Raw genomic sequence first — 17,975 nt, forward strand, 5'->3', positions numbered from 1 at the left:
CATGACCTGTTTCCAGGGCTGCCATGTGTTAAAATTGGTAACTAGGGCCAAATTCCACTTTGGACAGCTCATTTGATGGAGATGATTATTGCAATGAACTCCTTGTTTCGAGAGGACCAAAATCGACCTAAAGAACATCAAATTTGGACAAGCAGAAGTGTGTTTTTGAATTTATGCCCACACATGTGCTAATTGTCAAGGTTAGCCTCATCATCATAAAGCCCAATAGTCATGTCACTAGACCCCAAATGATTTGTATATATAGAGGTGCCTTCAGCCTCATTTCATACATCACAAGGGCTCCAATTTATGTCTGAGGTAGCTGAGCTCTTGAGGAGGACGAAGGTCTGTCTGTTTTGGGTTTTTCTTCAGCAACTAGGGCTGGGATTCTTCAGATAGACAGCCGCAGGATTTAAGAAAATATCTGGGCAGCTCGTATGGGTAACCCTGTCATTACTGTTCCGAATTCAACCACAGAATGTCAAGCTGAGTTTGGGTATCGTCTCTGGGCTGATCTATGGTCAATTTGAGAAAGAATTTCTCACTTTGTGTGACGCACTTCAGAGCTATTACTCCAGGTAGGTCCGCAGGTCTGCACCAGCATAGACAGAGGGGCTGAGAAGCCTATCTTGGGTTCAGATCAATTCTAAGGGCCAGTGATGGGCAGCATCTTGCTTGCCAAGGAAAGCCGCAGTTGAAAGGAGGGTTTCTGGATCAGTTGAATGAAACAATAGTGGACTATAAGAAACCCTAACCAAATCTTAGCTGATTATTGTTGACAGAATGATGATATTGCAGTTTTGGTCTATTCACTTGTCTAAGGGCAGTCATATTGGATCTTCAAATTGGCAAGTCATTTTGACTTTAAATTATTGTACTTTCTCTCTCTGCTGAACATTCGATATTAATAATAAGATGAATCGATCAAGGATTTTCCCCGTCTTGGCGTTTTTCCCTGGCTTGTGCCATATCCTTGTGTTCTCTTGTCTTGGCTTGTCTTCTGCTTCTTTCGTTCATGTTCTTTCTTCAGTTACAGTCAATATGATAATGTCTTATGTGACTGCTAATGAAAATGGAATAAATTGAAAATCGGGCTAATCTGGATCTCTAAAGTAACTGTTCTAAACAAAGAACATGTTAATCTAAAATTAACATGGTATCAGATCTCAGGAGAAGTCAAGCCCAAGCAAGAGTAAAATTCTCTGTGGGTCCTAACAAGGAAAAAGATCACCACAGTTCTAGGACCGAGCTCTTTGTCAAATTCTGGGCAGAATCACTGTGTCTAGGCCGAAATCTTATCTGTGGAGAGCGAAGACTTTGAGGGCATACAAACCCTGATATGGAAAAGCTGGGGCTGATTCAATAGCCCACACCAAACTGAGTTTGTTGTTCAGGAAATCGCAGTCCTGAGCTCAACACATAAGGTCCGAAATTAATTCTGTGAGTTTCCTCAGAAGTCTGAAATTCTGAAGCTCTGTGAATTACTGTTTGAGTGATGGCACGGTCTAGAATCTACAAATTGAAGCATCCTTCACTGTCACTTCAGATCTGTTCTATCTTGACTCTACAGGACCATGCTCTCTCTCTCACAGATGTTTTAGAACTACTCTCGATCTCCTATAATGAACTTCTACATGATGAAGGACTCTCTATCTGGTATGATCTAATCATAATGACAATGATCTCGCACCTTTGAATAGCCTCAGTATATTACAGTCTTTGCATAATATGGTCTCGCTTCATACAAGTCTCCTCTGTTCATAATCTCGACAGCATAATTCCGGCACTGTTGTATACATTGAATTCTGTACAATGTATGGTCGACCTTAGTAAGTTAGTACCATATATGTACAGTGATATCAATCTCTGCATTCTTGGCTTTGTTATCATGGCTCAGTAATTGGTATAATCTTAACTCAACACAATGATGTATGGTTTGCTTTATAATTCACGTCATTCATAAAATTCTGTCTTGAAGAACATGGGGCAGAGCCATTATGAAGCCACGTTTGAAGCAGTACAGGAAGAACGAATCTCCAAGCATGCAGTTGGAGTATTGCTGTAGGATAACGCAGGTGATGTTTTCATCCGAGATCCTTACATTGATCTGAGGCTCTTCACATAGCTTTACTGACTCTTGAATTTTTTTCAGGTAATCATAACCCTTGAGGTGACATATTGACATGTTTTGATTTGAAGAAAGTGATTGTCTGTGATATTATCTAGCAGTAACTTATATGACAGAATGTGAGCTCTGAAATCCTTTGGAGTAAAGGCAACTCAAAAGTAAGGGTGTATTGTCGAGACCCCATGATCTTCTCCCTTTGCCAGTCTGGAAATAAGTAGACTATGGGTACACATTTGTTGTTAGACAAAAAGGGTCAATGTTTTTTTTAAGGTCTCAAATCAGTGATTAAGTCATAGGATAATAAATTCCGATTATCTCAGTATTAGAAGACCAAAAAATTAGTCAAATCGTCATACAAGATTGAACATCCTATCAAAGGTAGCTTTTTAAATATGAGGAGTGTTTCAAGTCTGTATGAGTAACAAATCTTCATCTGATAGTGGCCTATAGCTTGAACCTGTTTATGGCTCACTTACCTCAGAAGGGACCTCGCTCATTCTACAGCATAACTTGCCAATCGTTTGATATTCTTCAGGAATGAACCAAGTAGATTGGGAAAATCCTGCCATGGAGCCAAGTCTCCCTGTGATCCTAAGCTTATCCAGATTCGATACAACTGAAGTATCCACTGCAAGCAGTTAAATGATTGACAGTCGGGGAGCTATGATCTGAACTCATATATATATATATATATATATCCCATCCCTATCTTCTAAGAAAGCCGACCCGACAAGGATGATCGAATGGACCAACATTCTTGCTGTTCTCGAAGGAAAAGTCCTGGATTGTGCTTTTGATAATAAGGCCGAGAGTCTACATCAAAAGATCCTCAGTTATAAAGAATTCATCCCTGTATGGAATCATACAATGAGAGCAGTCCTTTTGTGAAGTCTTTTCCACAACCTACAACGAATGGTACATAGAGCTCAGTTGGTCTAACGATATAATTTTTTTGTTAACTGCCATCTTCAAAAAGTGCAGATCTGTGATCCTCTGTTCAGATTCACTTCTTATGCAGTAAGAAGGATCAACTGACCAAGAGGGAGTTGGTGCCTTGGTCTGGCCTGTTATCTTGAAAAATCTGCTCTCTTTTGTAGAAAGGTCAAGCCTCAACAAAGAAAGGACTTATGTGTTTTAGTGAAGTTGTCCTTTAAAGTCTGTGACCCAAATCAAGGTCAAAGAAAGAATTCTCTTCAAAAGGGACAGTGTGCACTGTGTAGATGCCTTGCAGCTGATGAAATCTTGTTGAATAGATTGAGGGCAGTCATTCATATCCTTATCTAAGTAGCTGAATCAATGGAAGCTCATACTGGCACCTTTGGATACCTCTTAGAGGTCTGGCAGCTGGAAAAAGAAGTGCATGGCACTTTGGAGCCGTTCCTTGTATCGGCCTTGATAAGCAAAATAGATGTCTTAGACCCTTAAATATGATAATGTCTTATGTGACTGCTAATGAAAATGGAATAAATTGAAAATCGGGCTAATATGGATCTCTGAAGTAACTGTTCTAAACAAAGAACACGTTAATCTAAAATTAACACCATGTTTCATGTCGGACACTCATTTTTCTGTGTGCTCCATGTACCATGTCATCATCTCTTCTGACTTAGCTCACAAGTCAAATTTAGAATTATACTAATAATATAGGGAAACCTTCTCAAGTCTCTGGAATAACTGATGCAGCACTGAAAAGCACACTAGAATTGGAGGTGGCACATATCCTCAAACTAGTACATGTAGAACCTAAAAGAGGATAATTCCAAATCACAGATCACAATAAAGATCCTGCATATAAGGATAGTTTATCCACATACAATCAATTTTATCAGGCATAACTACTGTAAGTAACATCCACAGGTACTAAAATATCTGACATCTGTCTCTTCCAGACCTTCAGGTGCTTTGGAAGGATGAACTGCAAAACATACCCCACTAAAGTAACAAGGAATTCAGGTAACTTTCGTATCTAGTTCAGAAAAAAGTCACTGATTTTTCACCCTTTTGGGTGTTCTCTGTGTGCACGTAAAACACTTAGGAGTATTCCTTTATCTGAATATTTTGGAACTGCACTTCTAGTTTGCATATCAGTTATCTTTAAAAAATGTAGGGACATCACACATTAATTACACCAAATCTTCACAAATCTATCCCGAAAACAAAATTTAGTGGACTCTGACATTCATTCTTGATATTGTTCCTTGAAAGAAAGTTTGTTTCAAAAGCATAGGAAGGATAAACAGTGATTATTGCAGAAGTTATTAAAAACAAGAATTGTAATATGTGCACAAATCACTTATGGTTAAAACTTGATAGTATATACTGGTTGTGTGAAAACTGCTAAAATTCGGTTGCAAATCATTGAACAGCCACCACCTTTTAAACACAGTGAGGACCAGAATAGTAGCCAAAATTTGGATCATTAATGAAAAAATAATACCAAGATGATGCTTATCTGTCTCCCAAACTCAACCATTGTTCATATAATCCCCATAAGTCCTGCCATTGGTCTATCTTGATATATAAGTTGTGAAGGAGTTTTCCTCCAGTGGGTATCAAGTCGTAGTTCTTCCTGCCTCAGCTTCAGCTTGCTGCAATTGCACTAGCCTTTCAGCCCAGGCTCTCTCCCTTGCAACAGCAGCCATCTTGCTCTCTATCTTTTTAATTGCTTTCCTTCTTCTAGCTCCTGCCAATTGGTCCTTCCGTTTTTGAGCTTCTTGCTGAAAGTCACAGGTCAGTATTGGAGTATAAATACCATTAACTGCAAATGCAAACGGTTCACATTTTCACCTAAATAACCTTTTAAAAAGAAGCATAGCTCTAAAAGCTTCAGCCGTCAAAAGCCACAAAATTCAAATGGAAACAACAATATAATTAACCTGTTCACAGAACCTCAATAGTACTTTTATCCACTAGTCAGTCTAATTAAGCCTCAGTGGGTTCCAACAACAAAAGATAGAACAAACAAAACAGCATGTCACAAATTTTCACAAGAAAACAAATAAGAGCAATTCTAAAGATATGAAAGAGGATGTGATAACCAAATCTGGCTCACTAATAAAATATCCAAAATTTGGAAAATAAAGACATTCAGGATAAATAAATAGTATATAAACATATGAATAAAAAATGATATGATTGTACAATGACGAGCTTCGTAAAAACACTAAGTTGGAGTGCCTTTTCATTTAAAATCCATATACTTAAGTTGAGACATGTCCTTTCACGTGTCTCTTCATTATTTATTTATTTACTTTTGATTTATTTATTTATTATTATTATTAATTACAATGTCTTTCCCTTTAGAAACGCTATAAATACTAAATTGGACTGTTGGAGTGCCTTTTCATTTAATATTATTATTAATTACATTGCCTTTCTCTTCAGAAGTGCTATAAACACTAAGTTGGATTGTTGGACAGCCTTTTCGTTTAAAATTCGTATATTAAGTTGAGACACAGCCTTTCATGTGTCTCTTCATTACAGTACATCTCTATAGAAATGCTTTGTCCACAAAGCATATTTATGAAAAGGCCTTACTCCCACGGCTGGTTGTATGATCATGTTCCGGCTGGCTCTTGGTGGCGGCTATGTATCCCACAATGGTTGCAATCCTCCTATTACTGACTACTCCATGCCCCCGACAACTTAATCCCTTGTGCTAGTGGCTGACCACTCGACTAGCGACACTGTCAACCACATCCTGCTGTAGACTCAACAACCTAGCTCTACCCCCGACTATAATCCGCCACAGTTTGCTATGCTAGCAACTACTCAAACTTCAGTTGTCGGCCACTTACAACCTTGTATGTCACCCTCTCCCTCAGCTAGCCACTGCTTTCCCACTCAGGGCTGATAAATTTTCTGATGGCTAGGCCGTGGCCCCTATGTGTTGATTGGCAGTAGTGCCTGACACCCTATCAACCTTGTCTGCCACCTATGTGTGTTAGTGTGTCACTGCAATCTAAAGTTTGCCCCTCTGCGTAGAAAAAATGAAATTTCTTTACTCAGCTGTTCCTATGTCGTATTGTCGTATGACCTTATTACTCAACCTACAATAATAAAAAAATAATGCCACATAAGGTTGTGGCCAAACCTGGCCTCTCGACACCTATACGAACTTGGCTTTTGTGCGCAATTTTCATAGTGGTTTTCAGGGTTTAAGCGTTGATACTTGATACCATGTTAAATCTTCCTTGAACCCGACAACCTAGTTATTTAATTCCTAACAGATTACAGATCTACTGAATAAAAGCACAAATGGGATTTTAACATAAATCATTTAGTGGAAACAAAATGACAATCAAATATTGTGCCCAATCAAATCAGTTTAAAATGATATCATAACCTACTTGAGCTTCCTTCCTGGGAAAATGACCCGACACACTTGGATAAAATTCCTTCTCCACCCAATCTCTTTGATCTCCTCTCAAGTTGTGTGTTCACTCATTGTTGTATATATTCTTCTCTCCTTGGCCTTGATTTATAATTTCTCATTGAGTTAAATCTCTAACCTTAATCTCCAAAGTGATCGATGGTCAAAATTGTGAAATTTTTAACAATTGCAGCAACTGGAACTTATTCTTCTAATTGATTAATATTAAGTGCAGTTTTATTTGCTACGGCAAACAACGAATAAAATCACAACTGCAATTTTCACCATAAAAACATTGAGGAAAATAAAATGTTGGAACTGAGAAATTATATGCACGCACACAATAAAATGACACTGTTATTTATGTACAAATTTCCTTGGAAAAAACCAATGTGGGAAAACCAATGCAGCAGATGAGGGTTCTATTATTATTATGCAGCAGCGAAATTTTTTAGTACAATTTGGATGCCAAACTGGCTATCCTCATCAAATAATCTGGCCAAAATTATTAGAAAAAATTTTCTCCCTCCACGAGCAATCTCGACACAACATGCCTCAGAAAACTGGCCCTCAAGAACCCTTGTGCAGGCCCCTGCGCAGTGCTTGTGCAGACCCTCACATGCACAACTTGAATCTACCTCTGATCAAGTCGTTATCACTGTTGCTGCAACTAGAAGCGATCCTCCGGACCTCTGGAGAGATTTTTCGGCCTCCGACAACTAAATCAACCCCCTGCTCAACCAAATCAAACTGCCTCACTTAAGTTGTCTGCACAGTCCCTACGCTGTCTCTAGTGGAAAACTCAGCCTCTTTGTTGTTGCCTCTCCGGAATCATTGTCTTTGCTCCCTCTCTGTCTTTGTGTTCGTTCCGGCTCGAACTCTTCTTCCCTGATCGACCTCTGTAGCTGGATAGCTCGATCTGCTAAGGAACTCGACCTCTCAAGTATGTTCTCCATCTACCCATTGAGTTGCTCTTATAATCTCTCATTGGTGAACCAATGGCCATGATTAGATCCACATCAACGGCTAAGATCATCTCAAACTCTATCTGTGTCAATTTCTATAGAACTTTCACCTTTCTCAATTAATTGTTGTTAATTAACCACTTCTCCTAAGTTATACTTAGGAAATATTTAATTATTAATCAATTAACTTAATTGAGCCATCTCTAGGTGTTTTCTTTTGAAACATTTTCTGGGTTTTAGAGATCTAATGTTTCTTAGCTTCTCTGACCAAAATTGAGACTAGAACATCTGTCTGATGCTACAAAACTAACACTCTCTCTTAGTGAGGAAGGTGTTCTTTCACTGTCTCGTAACATCTTCACATTCATGTTGTTGATGTCTGACAATTATGAAAACCTGTCGTTGTCCACCAAGCCATTGCCCAACTCGGCTACCTAAGAGGATTGCTACTCTTCTTAGCTTCTTCTGTTGCAACTAAACTCTCGTTGCCTTACTCGTGTAAATGATATAAACCAAAAAACAAACCAGAAAAGAGCTCGGATTATACTCTTCGTTCCTTCACTTGATAATAAGTTTCCTTGTTGTACTTCGCACCTTTTACTTCAGACTTGATGATGACCGAAAATTTGTGCCAAAAGTGATGTCGAGCAACCCTATTTATAGTTGTTTCCCCCTCAAATTAGCCAACTTGAAGAGGGTGAGTCAACGTGTCTGTTGGAGGAGTTTATTAATTCCATCTTGAAGCCGACTTGAAGGGAGATGCTTGTGCTTGACTTGGAGGGCTATTTATACTTATCTAAGGACTCATACAAAATGTAACATGCCCAGGAAGGGTCCTTCATACATGACATAGACTCAAATTGACTTTTATGACTAGATGATCAATCCTAAAGGCTCACAATGGGAGCCATCACTAAAAATAAAATTCCTTACTCATGAAACCCATGAGACAAGCATTACAATAATAAGTATTCTTCTTCTTTTCATCAATTACATAAAATCACAATTACACATGTCATTATGAAGACCAAACCTAGTTACAATTTTCGGCACTCCCTCTTATCTAGGGAGGTATTTATAATGGTACTTGGTCATTCTCAATCTAAAGAATTTCTCATAAGAAGAGTCGAATTGGTAACCCATTTGTTTAGCATCATATCAACCAGCATTGTAACATAGCAAGGCCTTGACTAACAACTCTATCTCTCCATGAGATCTGAGCTCAATGCTGGCGAGACCAATGATGTATAGACACCCTCATCATTGTCTTTCTCGGAACATACCCCACCCGGTTTCTCAGGGTGTGTTCCACCAGGACTATTCTTATCTTGGATTCCCAGTCCTCAAAGAATATCAGTCCTCTACGACTACTCTTATCTTGGATGCCCTAACTCATCCTCGAAGAGTATCGAATACCAGATGTTTACCCAATCCTCCATTATGTCTTCCCAAGTGAAGACAAGAATGATGTGTCTATCTCTCCCTCTTAATTAGGGACGACATATCTATTCCAATAAAGGAATGTACTCATTCCTACAAAAGGAATGTAGTCATTCCTACAAAAGGAATGTACCTAAGCTCCCTCTTGGCTTAGGAATTTCCAAGTTTCTTCCAAGTAAAAAAGTTGTTTCCAGGCTCCCTCTTACTTAGGGACCTACAACAGCTCCTCAGGTGGAGATGATGGGACAACCAACTGCTTTAAGAACTCCTCCTCACGATGTTATGAAATTCTTTTTGTTATCTAGGAGTCTTCATGTTTGGGACTTCTACACTGACCATCCATCACTTTCATCCATGAGTCAACCGTGTCATCATCAGAAAGTGATCCATCAATCCATATCTGACCTTCCTTCATGCCAAGTTACTTTCTCCATGCCATGTTTACTTAAGGATATTTCATCCTACTACATGTGCATCGATGGTGGAAGACATCCATAGATCTTCCCTTGGCAACCCTGCATAAACCCATCCAGATATTTGTTCAAAAATAAAGGAATGAACATTAATATCAACATTAACTTTGAGATGGTCTTTCATCATGACATCTTCTAGTTTGCATCAACATCCTGCATACATATCGACACATCTCCCAAAGATATATATTGTCAAGGGTCTCTTTCTTTTTCAGACTCCATCAGACTCTTCATATCTTCCATGTAGATATCCTAGTCAAATCTTCTTGGTCTTTCGGATGTTGATTGCCTTTACCATCGTTTCATATTCCATGATCTCTTCCTTCTTTTCTTCACACATTTCATTCACAGGAATTTCCAATTAGAATTCCTCAATTATAGTCAACCACCTCATATTACATATGAGGTCATATTATGTTGATTTTAGGGAATGTGTGACCCATGCATTTTTGCATTCCTTCGAAAGAGGAGATCCTTCCTTTGATTATGCTCTCAAGATAGAGCATTGATCCATGTTACTTGCAACCATATGACATGACTCTTCAATATAGACTGTAAGCATACATAACTCATTTTCCTTTGGGTCATCCAGACTTTCTGTAGCAGCTTCCTTGATTGAAAAAGCTTCAATCCCGATCTATTTCTCCTTTTATGTCATCATACCATCATCTCATGATTTCCACAAGTTTGGAATTCTTGATGAAACACTTGCTTCCCCTCATGATCGGTGAACTTTCAATGAAGATTCCATCAGAGAATCTTGAGGATCTAAAGTATTCCCATCAGCAAATGTTTTCTTTTGACAAATGTATGATGAACCTTGTACTAGATGACCTTGCCACTTATGTTTTCAATGAGATTTCCAAAAGCTATATCCTTGACTTCCATAGATTCTAACCATCTTTCATGCTTCTCTATGATGATGTCCTGAGCTCTTGCTTTCAATGCTTCTATGATGTCTTGATGCATCCCATTATTTTACATAGTGAATCATGATAGCCATATCTTACAATAGAAGACTTAGGGACTTGAAAATAACTTATGTGAGGAAGACTATCTCAATAGTGGAGATCTGTTACTTCCTCCTTAGATTTCTTCTTTTCAACTTACTCCACTTCCTCGGTTAAGTGGGCTTCTTCTCTTCCTCTTTTATTATTGTCCTATAGTGCCCATATTCTTGACACCCATATCATTGTATTTTATCCATGTTCTTCTTCTTTTTCTAAGGACCAAACATTCCAAATTTTTCCTTTCTTTTTGTCATTGCAGCATATGCTTGATTTTGCTCACCTGCTCCCACATCAAATTTGGCCTTTAGTTTAGATTCTTCAATCTTGCACAGTGACCATAGATCTTGGAATGGAGTAGCTTCTTTCTTCCCATAAATACTTGAAGTAAAGTTACCCCACTCTTTCGATAGTGCATTTAATACCATTGTAGTCATTTCTCTATCAGACATGGCTTCTCCCAGATCTTGTTGTTGATCCTAGATTTCAGATATCCTCATAAAGTATGAGGCTACTCCATCTGCCCTTGACATCTTCAGCTTGTAGAGTTATTGCCTTAATGAGATGACTTCTCCAGCAATGCTTACAGCTAAGTTGCAGGAAACGTTGGAGAAGGGTCCATTTCCGGCCGGAAACGAGGAAACTCGTACTGTACGGCCTGGAAACGCGTTTCTGGTCGTACTAACCCATTTCTCGAGGAGGAAACGTGGCCAGTACGACAGAGTTTCCTCTTCTAAATTGACTTTTTCTTGTATTTTTTATTTATTTTTTCGCTTCTAATTTTTTATTGGGCGACTAAAATATCTTCTGGATGCCTCTCAAGTTATAAAAAAGGAGGATTTTTTTGAGTGGGGCAGCCTAATGTTCAAGCCTATGGCCCTAGTGTTGATATGCAATTCAAGGTAATGTTAAGGCCCTAATGTTGATATGCAGTTCATGGTAATGTTAAATTCTTAAAGTAAAAGTGACATTCTCCTTTTACTTAAATTTTTAACATTACCATGAAATGACTCAAGATGTTTGAGAGTGGTTTCGCCCTCATTGGATTTCATATGGAGAAAGTAGAATTTTAAATCTCACTCAAAATCCAACAGACTTATCTGTTTTTCAGGATTTCAGGATTGGGGGGATTGCAATGTTTCCATTGGATTTTGTCATGTACTAGGGTATGGAACTAGTATTTAATCAAGAGAACCAAGCCCTCTATGCAGGGGAGACTCCCAATAATCAAGAGCATGTAGGATACTAGGGTATGGAACTTGTATTAATCGAGAGCACTAAGGTCGTTCGACTATGTAGGAGGAGACTCCCAATCAAGCATGAGACAAGAAATTAGAAATTTCTCGTGGCTGATTTTGGATATTGCTATTTTCATTATGTGATCATTCATGAGTAAATGTGATGTAAATTTAGACTTATAGTTTATGCATCGACAATTTAATCATAACGTAATTAATTAAAATGTATCATATATGCTTTATGATTGCACATATTTCTTAAATGTCCATATATATATATATATATATTACGTTTCCACGTTTCCAAAATTTGGGGGGTCACGTTTCGTACCCGTGCCCATTTCGTAAACTCGTACCCGTTTCCCCGTTTTGTGCAACTTAGGCTTACATAATATAACTCTACTAGTTTGTCATAGATTTCTTTTGAAGTTTCGAGTTGAGATACATATGGGATGACGGGATCCTTGATGGATTCTATGAGAATCCTTTAAGCCCCAACTTCCCCTTTCATATACTTGCAAGAGCTTGAGCATCTTCCTTTCTTGGTTTAGTCATTAGATCCTTTGACATGTTCCATAACCTCATTTTCAATGAGATTCAGATCTGTCCTTTTCTTTCATGCAAGATAGTTTGAAGCCCCAACCAATTTGTTGCTTTCCTTGCAAAAAGATATTTTGACAAATTCATATGTGGACATAAATATACTTACTTGATAGAATGCTCTTTCTCCTTGTTGCTTCCTTGATGTTGATGATAATATAAAGAATAGAAACTTCTCTTTGATGAAGATAGTTTTCTTCAATAATGATCCTTGATCTCACAAAGAGGGAGATCCCTTTTTATGGTGAAGTCTTGTTGATGAAGACCAATGATGACTTCTTGATGATGTTTTCTTTGTAGATCTTGACTTCAAGATGATCTTCGCTTTGATGCCTTCCTTGAGATTTGATCCTTGTGTGTCCCTTGATAAGATGCCCTTCCTTGACTTGGTCACCTTAGCTCTAATCCCATGTTGAGAAATCTAGGGCATAGCAATTAAGTGATTTCTCTTCTATTAGTAACTGCTTGTGAGTGTTTTTTACTTCTTTAGATTAGGATCTTCTTTTACTTAGGTTATTAGTGTTCTTCTTCATCAAACAGCTACCAATGCATAAACCATAAAGAGACAAGAGACACTCAACATAAGCTATCAGTCAGGGCCAAAACCTCTCCCACTTGACAGGAAAACCCAAACAAATTCTTCTTCTTATAGAGATTCCAATTGACGAATATCAAGACCAAGACCAAGACCCTTGACCTATTTGCCACTTCAAGAACAAGACACAAGTTCCCTTGAAGAGATACTTAGACAATGACAGTCAACTGTCTACTCTTTCCCTTTTCTAGGCTCCTCTTCCACTTCAACCTCCTTCTGCTTCAAACCTTCAGCCTCCTTGAATTAGGTCTGCAATCCTAATTCAAAAACCCTAGCTCATGCACAAGACCTTATCTTATGCCTTAACTTTCTTCGCTTTGGATAGGGTCTTCTTCTAGCTTGTCTCGGCCTCCCTTCTTGACTTGGCCTTCTTCCAACTCGGCTACCTAAGAGGATTGCTACTCTTCTCGGCTTCTTCTGTTGCAACTAAGCTCTTGTTGCCTCACTCGTGTAAATGATATAAACCCAAAAACAAACCAAAAAAGAGCTCGGATTATACTATTCTTTCCTTCGTTTGATAATAAGCTTCCTCGTTGTACTTCGCACCTTTTACTTCAGACTTGATGATGGCCGAAAATTTGTGTCATAAGTGATGTTGAGCAACCATATTTATAGTTGTTTCCCCCTCAAATTAGCCGACTTGACGAGGGTGAGCTGACATGTCTGTTGGAGGAGTTTATTAATTCCATCTTGAAGCCGACTTGAAGGGAGATGATTGTGCTTGTCTTAGAGGGCTATTTATACTTATCTAAGGACTCATACAAAAAGTAACATGCCCAAGAAGGGTCCTTCATACATGACATTGACTCAAATTGAATTTTATGACTAGATGACCAATCTTAAAGGCTCACAATGGGAGCCATCACTAAAAATAAAATTCCTTGCTCGTGAAACCCATGAGACAAGCAATACAATAATACTTTTATTTTTCTTCTTTTCATCAATTATATAAAATCACAATTACAGATGCCATTATGAAGACCAAACCTAGTTACACTTTTCAACATTCTGTTGCAGCCTACGTCTGGAGTCATCTCTTATCTGGTTTGGAAAGCAAAGAAGAGATTTCCTTGTGGTTTTTTTTGGTCTACAAGCACTAGAGTAGCAAAGATCTTTACTATGGTTTGTCTGGTCTGATTTTTGAGGCAATGAGACTTTCTCTGTGGATTCATGTGGTTCATTCAACCTCTGAACGATTGACTAAGGGAAATTAAGGCAATGTGAGATCTCCTATGAAGCAACAGTAGGGCAGCGAGGCATTTGAGGGTTTTGTTAGGAGGCCACAAGCGCAAGGCCGTAGCCGCAAGGCCGATGTCTAGCCACATGTTGGAGCTCTAACAACATGCATCCAGCAAGGCGGTGATTGGTAGTGGATAGGGCAATGAAAGGGAAATCTAGATCAAAGTTTGATACAAACTCACCTAAAGCAAATCACTGGAATAGGAAGGTCCCAGTCGGAAACCTCAGTGGTGACTGGAAGTCTAGTGAGTTGCTAGTAATAGCATAACTGGATTTAATTATGTAGTATTTCATGTTATCAAGAATGTCCTCAGCAGTACACAGCCCTAGAATGAACTGATTAACCAGCTGGTATTGCATTAGTGAATCTTAGTATTGCTATTGTTATGAAAATTGCCATTGTTATAGACTCAAAATTGTTGACCAGAATTAGTTATTAAATTGAAATGTTGTGAGTTATTGATTGTGTTGTGAAATCTATTGTTTAATTATATTGTTGTCTACTACCTTTGCATGGATGTTGAAAGGGATTATGTAAATAGGCATTACAATTTACTTCGCAAACTTTAAACCCTCAGGGCAAAATCCCCTTGGGACATTACAATGGTAAGTTGGCTTTCCTGTCAACCTGGAGGGTTATGAGAAAATGTCGCAGCAAGCATTAGTTTTCCCCTCGGGGAAGCAGAACATCAAGTTTTTGCAAAGATGCAAAGATCACGTTAAGGACAATATAGAAAGGGGAAAATGATTTGAAGCATGGATAAAGGCACACCCAACTGGTTGGCCATGGCTATACCCTGCTAAAAAGATAAAGAACCTCAATCTCTTGAATTCGGTGGTATGGGCAACTCAAAATCTTCACCTTACTATAGTGTAGGGACTCAAAATAAGTCTAAAAATGATGAGAAGTTTGAACAATGTTTATCCAATGAACAAAATTGTAATGTTCTAACTAAAGAAATACAATGAAATATCAAAACATGAACTAGCTACAACAAACAAATAAACATGCAATCTGAAAACTCCATAAGAACAACAAGTTTAGAACATTGTTGAGCAGAAATAATAGAGTTGAGCCATTTTATTAAATATCCAATGAGAAGTTGAGTACAAAATATAGTGGAATGTGTGCACTTGGGCTTGCTTAAGCAAGCACACAAAACCCAGGTGAGAATGAAGAAAACTCCACGCTGAAATGGATCACTAGCTACACACTCTACCCATAAATTTATTGTTGTTGCTACTAGAGGCAAACTGATATTTGAGGCTTCAAATTTGCTCCAAAAATTCTAAAAAATTAGGACATTGATCTCCAACCCGAGTCCAACAAAACCCAGAAATATTTTAGGCTAATTCCAACCTCCTAGAATTACCCAAAAATCAAGTGAAATTACCAATTACCCAACTCTACGTCCCACCAAAAAATCTATAGCTGCTCCACCAAAAAATTCTCCAAAAAATTCACTAAGAGATCACTGAAAGATAGCACTGAAAAGATAGAGTGAAATTCCAGTTATTTTCCTGGCACAAAATTGCAACAACTGCTCCAACAAAAACGGCCTACTTGTCGTAGAGATGAAATAGCTCACAAAATGCAAGAAAAGAAATATCCAATCAGCTCCAAGATTTCTCTCCTAGGGTGACACTTAAAGTTCACAGGGATTCTCCGCTTGGAAATCCATGTGCTAAACAGCATTGATTGACTTCGCTCAATAGCTTCAGCAAACCTCCCTCCAATTTAGAAATGAAATGCCAAAACCAGAATGATCAAAATGAGGCCCCCAACCTTCCTTTTATTTTTGGTTTTACTTCCTTATACCATGGTTTGATCCTTCCCATAGTTCAATTTCCATGCTTGTTAACTCCACAACTTAACTTTAATTTTTCTTCTTTCCTAATTCTCAACCATTGTCTTTTCTTGAAAATTCATTCAATATGTCTACAACTTATTTCTCCTAATTTTATTTAGCTAAATATATATATTAATTGCCAAAATTTCAAAATTGGGAATTTCCATGTCAAAATTTTAATTGGGGATATGACATTTCTCCCCTCCCAAATGTTGCTTGTCCTCAAGCAACTGTAGTGTTGGATGCTGCAAAATCTTTTCTCCTTCCCAAGTGCCATCTTCTTCAAGCAAATCCTTCCACTTAACAAGGAATCCTCTAATGGTCTTGCTCCTCAGCTTCCTTTCCCTCTCATGTAATATAGCCTCTGGTGTCAAAATCTAATGCCCCTCATCATCTAATGGTGGTAATTCAATGGCAGTCTTCACCCATTGTCCCAAGGACTTTTTCAAGTAAGAGACATGGAATACATTATGCACCCTACTTCCTAGTGGAAGCTCCAACTCATAAGCTACCTCTACCACTCGTCAAATCACCCTGAATGGCCCATAAAAATGAGGCTGAAGCTTTTCAGCTCCCTTCTGCTTTAGTGTGGATTGCTTGTATGGCTGCAATCTCAGGAAAACCAAATCTCCCACCTCAAAATGTCGCTCTACTCTGCCTTTGTCTACATATAACTTTTGTTGGTTATGTGCCATCTGCAAGTTATCCTTGAGTGCTCTAAGGATATCTTGGCTCTCATGTATCCAATCTTTGGCCCCTGGAGCTCTGTTATCTCCAAAAACCATATTAGCAAAAGTCAGTGCATCATAACCATATAAAGCACAAAAGGGTGTCATACCTATGTATATATGACATGTGGTGTTGTAGCAATACTCCCCAAGGTGTAGTGACTTCACCCACGCTCTTTGTTGTCCAGTCACATAGTTACGCAGATATCCCTCCATTCACTTATTTACTATCTTCGTCTGTCCATCTATCAGAGGGTGGTAGCTAGTGTTTGGAGTCAGCTCTGTGCCAACAAGGTGAAATAACTCCTGCCAAAATCCTCCCATAAATTTGGCATCCCTATCAATGACAATCGTCTTAGGCAACCCATGCAAAGTAAACACCTCCCGGAAAAACAACTCGGCCACCTGTGATGCTGAATATAGAGTTGGAATGGCAAAAAAGTGTGCAAACTTCGTCAGCCTGTTAACAACCACATGGATGCAATCTTTGCCCTGTATTGTCGGCAATCTTGTAATAAAGTCCATCGATATACTCTCCCACTTCCTCTCAAGAACAGGAAGAGGTTGTAGTAACCCAGCAAGATGTGTGTGCTCTCCCTTGTTCCTTTGGCATGCATCACACTCCCTGACATGCCTCAAAACATCCTCCTTAATGCCCTGCCAAGTAAAATGCTCCCTAATGGCCCTATAAGTCTTGTAGAATCCCCGATGCTCTGCCAAAGGTGAGTCATGAGCTGCGTGTAGGATCTTCTCCCTCAATTGTGATCCTAGCACCAAATAAATCCTATCTTTGTAAAGATAACATTATCCATCACTCGGTACATGTCATCCCCACGAGTACTCACATGTCTGTCGATCCTTGGAGTACTCCACCAAAAGTTGTGCCTTCCAATCCTGTGTGATATCCATCAAAAAGAGTGTCACGGGCCTTTGTGATAATGCATCAACTACTATGTTCTGCTTGCCCTTGACATAATCAATCTCAAATTATATGCTTGGATCTTACTAACCCATTTTTGGTGTCTCTCCTCCAGGTTTTGCTACTCCAGAAAAAATCAAAGACTGTTGTGATCAGTCTTAACCTTGAACATGTTCCCCACTAAGTACTACAGAAACTTAGCAAACGCATGCATGACTACTAGCATCTCCTTATCATATATGGGATACAATCTCTCATGTGGCTGATGTTTTCAGCTCTCAAACGATATGGGGTGACCTCCCTTTGACAAAACTGCTCCAATGACCTCCCCGAATGCATCGCACTCCAAGACTAATGGGTGTGAAAAATCTGGAAGGGGCAAAACAGAACAACTACTCATCACCCTCTTAAGGTGTTCAAA

The 17,975-nt window shown here is 38.7% G+C and overlaps 1 protein-coding gene across 2 annotated transcripts in view; it reads right to left on the reverse strand.

Annotated features, from left to right (window-relative positions):
• Positions 1–4,273: 4,273 nt before the first annotated feature.
• LOC149163230 (uncharacterized) overlaps positions 4,274–17,975 on the reverse strand; it is a 48,629-nt gene continuing 34,927 nt past the window's right edge. For both annotated transcript variants that reach the window (XM_089437579.1, XM_089437580.1), the window contains exon 4: positions 4,274–4,845. In XM_089437579.1, coding sequence (XP_089293705.1) covers positions 4,681–4,845 — 165 coding nt within the window. In that variant the 3' untranslated portion in view covers positions 4,274–4,680. The remainder of the gene's footprint in view (positions 4,846–17,975) is intronic.

This window comes from Pinus tabuliformis, chromosome 5_2 (genome assembly GCF_031772625.1).
Source record: "Pinus tabuliformis cultivar Carrire ecotype Pingquan chromosome 5_2, CPIR1, whole genome shotgun sequence".
In the NCBI taxonomy this organism is placed as follows: Eukaryota; Viridiplantae; Streptophyta; class Pinopsida; order Pinales; family Pinaceae; genus Pinus; species Pinus tabuliformis.